This window comes from Triplophysa rosa, linkage group LG20 (genome assembly GCF_024868665.1).
Source record: "Triplophysa rosa linkage group LG20, Trosa_1v2, whole genome shotgun sequence".
Classification (NCBI taxonomy): domain Eukaryota; kingdom Metazoa; phylum Chordata; class Actinopteri; order Cypriniformes; family Nemacheilidae; genus Triplophysa; species Triplophysa rosa.
In genome coordinates this window covers 8,311,930-8,317,937 of record NC_079909.1, presented here as the reverse complement: position 1 = coordinate 8,317,937, position 6,008 = coordinate 8,311,930, and the positions used below count along the sequence as shown (strand labels likewise).

The following is a 6,008-nucleotide window of genomic DNA, read 5'->3' as shown; positions in this document are numbered from 1 at the left end:
CATTTGTGTTCCATTTGCAGGTGCTATTAATAACAAAATTCATCCTCATAAATTCAGAAACACTGAAATGAATAGACTTAAGTGCAAAGTTTGAAACTATCCACCTTTTCTTATGTTTTCATTGAGGGTGCCATTACCGCGAGTGATTTCCTGTTGGACGCTCAACATTGTCATGATTCTCGGGTGAGGTGAGACAGGACCCAAGTGCAGACAGGAGGCAAGGGGTTAAACAGGACTTTAATAATAATAAAACAAGAACCCACGATGGGGAAAATAACAAAAATAAAAACAGGAACACGGACTAACTAAACTAGACAGGACTAAAAAATAACATTTACCATATAAAATACAAAAGACTAGACTACACTGACAAGACATGAACTCACCACTCACCACACGCAACACACACACGACAGTACAAAGATCCAGCACAAGACAGAAGACACCGGGGCATTAAATAAGTGGGACAAATCAAGAGGGAACAGGTGTGGGGCATGAACTAATAATGAGCAATAATGAGGAGACGAAAGGGCGGGAACAGAGACGCAACACCGGCGAGTGGAAGGCCAACAGGGTCAAAACGCTTCTCTCCACATAAAACAAGAGGTTCTGTCATGGTTCTGCCACTAGGTCAAGAAAGCAAGACAAGATGGGGCAGAACTATGACAAACATTTTCCTTTAGAATTGGTCTTAAAATATGAGAGATTATGTTAGCAATGAAAATTTAGGAACTTACTGTAACTAGCAGTTATGATCATATTTACCAATAAGCATAAAAAATAAATGCAGTAATTATATCAACTTACTGTGCTTGGGAAACACTTAAATGAATAGACTTTAGTGCAAAGTTCCCACCTTCCCACCAAACTATCCACATTTTTCTTCTTGTCTCCATGGAGTGCACCATTACCGCAAATTATACCGTTCCCCCTTGAAACTCAGAGACAGCAAGATTTGAATCCAAGCAGGCCCTCCACAGTAAAGGTCTCCAGTGGTAGAACGGATGACTGCTCTTTGCTCACGTCTTGACGGTTCTAGGTTCAAGGCCTGGTTTTGTGATTTTTTTTCCTCTTTTTAAAGACAGGGGAACCTTATGTGACAATAACATTCTAGGTTGTCCGAATACATCCCCTCATTGATCATGCACAAATGAAAAGGCTGAAAAACCCACGTGTTTTGGGGTGAAAAGTTAGAAGTGTAGGTTTGTAACATGTACTGTATGAACTGTGACTCTTATGGGACACAGGGGGGACGGTATCTGACAGAAACTTCTCAGCTGTCAGATACCGGTCCCCTTTGAAACTGAGAGACAGCAAGGTCTAAATCCAGGTAAGCCCTGCAAAGGTCTCCAGTGGTGATGTTGATGGCTGCTCTCTGCTTACGTCTTGGGGGTTCTTTCAATGTATTAATACAAATATATTTAAACAAATACAAACTGTATCATTTAAAGACAAAAATTCATTTTGACCTCATGTGATTAAAATACTGTAAGTGAAATCAGTATCTGACAACAGAATCCAGCCAGTAGCATGTTTTTATTTTTTAAATCTTTTTGGCGAAAGTGAGATTATTTGTCTCCCATACTAAATCAGAGGACAAAGAAATGTATGTCTTCAGTTTTTAATACACAACACCATCCATCAAATTCAGTAATTTCCTTATATCTTCAAATAAAATACTCAAGTCCTTTGTTTCTATCAGCATCCTGCTCTTGGGTCTCAATCTCAATACATTTCATTGCAATGAAATACTGCACAAAAGGTTCTCCCAGCGCTCCACGGATCACACTGTCATCTGCCAGGGCCACTAAAGCTTCTTCCAGTTTAACAGGAACAGGAAAGTGTTTCTGCTGAACTGAAGCTCGGTTTAGGATGTGGTCGGTATTGAGATTCCGTCTAATACCATCCAGTCCCGCTGCAACTGTGGCTGCCAGCACTATGTACGGGTTGGCCATGGCTGTTCCCAGCTTGTTCTCAATGTGTGTCTCCCGTCCACCGTGAACCTTCACGTTGAAGGTGCAGCTGTTGTCATTGCAGCCGCACGTGGCATAAAGCTGGTGCTTGGAATCTTTTTTGGCTCTGGCCAGCTGATTTTGACAACCGATCCCCGGAGCCAGCAGGCAGCTTAGAGCAGCTGAGTGGTGGAGAAGACCCAAGAGCCATTTCTTATCCATTTCTGAAAGTTCGCCATTGTCAACGTGGAAGATACTTCTTCTGCCACTGGCATCCCAAAGGCTATGTGATAGCAACCCGCAATTGTGGATGCTGTCATCCGTGAAGAAGGTGGCGATGTAGTCATACTTCCTGGCCATCTCTTTGATTCCAGTGCGGAAGGTGAAGGCGCTGTCGGCGGCCTCGATCCCGAACCTGGGTTTGAAGCAAATCTCCATCTGCCCTGGTCCATTTGCAGATGAGAAGCTCTCAACATCAACGCCCATGTAATACATCCCCCTGACAAGCTGCTGTAGGAAGGGCAGATCATAGGTGCTCAAAAGAGTAGTGGCGGGGAAGAACACAGATTTGGGTCCCACTCTCTCCGGGGCTCCAAAAATGCAGCATTCATATGTGAAGGAGGAGTGGAGAGAGAATCCCATGCTCTGGAGCTGGCTGAGCATCTGTTTGGCGATGAGGCGGGGTGACGTTCGCAGTGGTATGCCTGTGATAGTGCAGGGGTCACAAATGAGACGAGCTGTCTGGTCTGCCCACGGGAGGATTTGGAAGGTGGAGAGATCTGGGACCAGAAGAACGTCACTACTAAAGTTGGGGGAACTTGAATGATCAACCTCATTAACCCGGGGGCTTAGGGTTAACTCTAGGTAACTTCTCGGCATTGAAATGCCATATACAGCCTTTTCCTGTAATAAGAAATAATGTTTATAAATACTTGAAACTTCACAATATCTAAAACTGTGATATTTAAAGACAATGGTCATAAGCTCGCTCTCTCTTCCCTTCCCTAAACTTGTATCTGAAATGTGCTTCATTGGCCAAAAAAAGAGAACACAAAATTGACCAAATTAAAAAGGAATTTGACTGATAGCATTATTTATTTATTTAAACTCTTGTATAAAGGTGTTACAAAACAGCAATGCTATTGAAGAACCATTTTGGGTTCCACAAAGAACCATTCACTCAAATGTTCTTACGAGAACTATTTCTTACTTTTTTATAATCTAAAGAACCGTTTTCCACTGCAAAGAACGTTTTATGAAACAGAACTGTTATTCAGATATAAACGGTTCTTTATGGAACCATTTAGCCAAAAATGGTTCTTCTATGACATTGTGAAGCTCCTTTTTCATAAGGGTGCATTTCATTCAGTTTATATCACGATATTGTTCATTCTTTTGGACACAATAATCTAAACTACAAGTACAATATGTTGATCAAATATACAACTGCAAGGAAACTATGGGGCGGTTTCCCAGACAGGGATTATCTTAAACCAGGACTAGACCTTAGTTAAATTAGGACATTTAAGTAGTTTTAACAAACATGCCTTAATAAAAACATTACTTGTGTGCGTTTTAAGACAACGCAAAGGCACTGATGTATTTTAACTTAAGATATGTCACTGTAAATTGTTTTCAGTTTGGACAGCTCTTACATTTATTTTAGTCTAGGACTAGTCTAATCCACCCCTATAAATAAATAAAAAATTGCAATAAGGCACTCACATGAAAGAACCGAGCTGGAACTGTCTTGGACCGGGATACACCATGAAGATCAGTAGCCTCAAAGCGAACGAAGCTTATGTTTTCCCGAGAAATGTGCTGCTTTATGTGCTCAACATCAGAGATGAAGTTTTGAGATGCAAACGAGTGCGCCTGTAAGTGCTCTTTGTTATCTGGTGGAAATATAAAAAATTGACAGACAGATAAATAAATAAATAAAAAACGTGTGTATTGAAAGCATTTGAATGAAGTTTCCAAACTACAAATAGCAAAAAACTGACCTGTGTGTAATGCACCAGCTTCACCCCAATAAGATTTTTCAACAGTGGGTGAATTCACATCCGAAGATCTGTTCGGTGGCCCATCAGTACCCGATGACCCGTCAGAATCCCAGTTAGATGAATTTCCATCCCTTAGTCTGGATGCTCTCCTAGAGAACTCTGACAAGGGCTTGAAGGCGCTGAAACTTTTGGATGAAATCTGGTCTGGTTTACAGTCCACTCTTTGGCACGGGGGGTAGCTCCTGCCTTCATCTCTTGCACTTTGCAGGAAGCTCTCATGTAACTTGCTTTGTAGTTCTGCTATTGTTTTTTTGGGGACGCCACCATCCCTAGTCGAAGGATAGCAGTGCACGCCTTCCCTTCTCCGTCCATCACTGTTGGTGTAGTCATCTTCTCGTGAGAGACCCTGGTACTGGGACTCGCTGGAGACAGAAGGTTGATGATGTGGAGGGCCGATGGAAATAAGAATGGGGTTGTTTGAGGGGTCTGGAACAGGTACGTTTGATGGCACTACGGGTACAGATATCCCTTTTCTCTCCAAGTCAAAGGAAAGGTGTTTTTTACTGGCTTTTGCACCCTTTTTCTTTTCTGCACTCATAGTGCCCCCATCCACCTGGTCTGGAATGTTCTCCTGATCATAAATAATTGCACAATTACTTTAAACAAATTTCAACAGAAATGACAACAGAAAAGTAAGTTAGTAAGAACACAAAAAAATCTCAATCAAGAAAATAGTCTTTTTACCTTATCTCTGGATTCCTCTGATTCCTGCATTATGGTTTTCTTATGTAAATGCCTGGAAAGTCAACCATCCACCCCAATCAAAGTGACCCACTCAACTGACCAACAGAGACCAAAACAAACCAATCTACTCCCTTTCTCCCCAACCTGATCCATGAAGCGTCCAGGCTGTTCAGTCCCACTCATCTATTGTGAGGTTTTGCGCATCAGCTCTTTTCAACAGCGCACAACACTTCATTCATCAGATCTCTAGAAAGATGCAACTATTTGGCCGAAAGATTACTGCAAATAAATACACAGCAAAGTTAATGCAAAGCACCTGCTGTTAAATATAAGCAAAAAAGTAAAAATAAAACACATTTTACCCCTGTAATAGAGTGGGATCCGTCAAAATTCTTTAAATCAAACGAAAAAATGATGCAGTGGCAAAATTAAAGATTTTGCACTTGCAGGCTTTGCGCACATACCTTACAATAGCAATACAATCATTTAATTTCGGCATCTTAAAACACCTCTTAATATCTTCTTTATTATTTAATTCTGTTTTTACTTAACTCTTTATATTTAATTTAGCCTAATTTTGATAGCCTATTTTATTTCATGGTATACTGCTGTAGAATGCCTGAGCATTTTGATACAAATTATCACTGACATCTATACACTTGACCGACCAATAAGAAAACGTAAAACGTATATACAGCTATGACGAATGTAGAGGCAATATGAAAACGTATGTGCATTTAAAATTGAATTGTTATATGTTGCATAAATGAATAAAACACCATGCAAAATGTAATATAAAACATTACAATATAATATCAAAATCATATAATACAGGTATTTATTATTATGAAATTATATATTTTTAATAATTTGTAAAATTGTTCTGAGTTGAAACTGCTGTGTGAGTGTTTGAGTATGTGTGTCTGTAGGGTGCGGTTTCTTCAGTCCAGCTGTAACCGGTTACCGGAGACTCTCGTCATACACGCTAGCGCTGTATGGTCAGACGCCACAACACTTAGCGCACAGCTTTCTCTGGACCGGCTTTATGATTAAGATACAATCTTCAATGAGTAAGCATATTCCAGTAAGTAAAACGTTTGTACATACAAATATAAACGGTTTATATCCGTTTTCTTTCTTTTTATTACATTTGTCTGAAGCGCGAGCTCTTGTAAGCTAATTAGCATAAGAGCAAAACATATTTTCTTGGTGGTCACAGTTTACGCAATTAAGTTACACCCTAAATATATTTTCTTTACTCGCCACCATCTGAAGCATTATATATATTTAATGATTATTATGATTGTTT

The 6,008-nt window shown here is 40.1% G+C and overlaps 1 protein-coding gene across 1 annotated transcript; it reads right to left on the bottom strand.

The window, feature by feature from the left end:
* Positions 1-1,619: 1,619 nt before the first annotated feature.
* On the bottom strand, positions 1,620-4,729 carry lgsn (lengsin, lens protein with glutamine synthetase domain). The gene is made up of 4 exons (XM_057362821.1): positions 4,700-4,729; positions 3,956-4,586; positions 3,678-3,847; positions 1,620-2,855 (listed from the first exon to the last, which is right to left on the bottom strand). The coding sequence occupies exons 1-4, from the start codon at positions 4,727-4,729 to the stop codon at positions 1,668-1,670; spliced, it is 2,019 nt and encodes a 672-aa protein (XP_057218804.1). The 3' UTR covers positions 1,620-1,667.
* Positions 4,730-6,008: the final 1,279 nt, after the last annotated feature.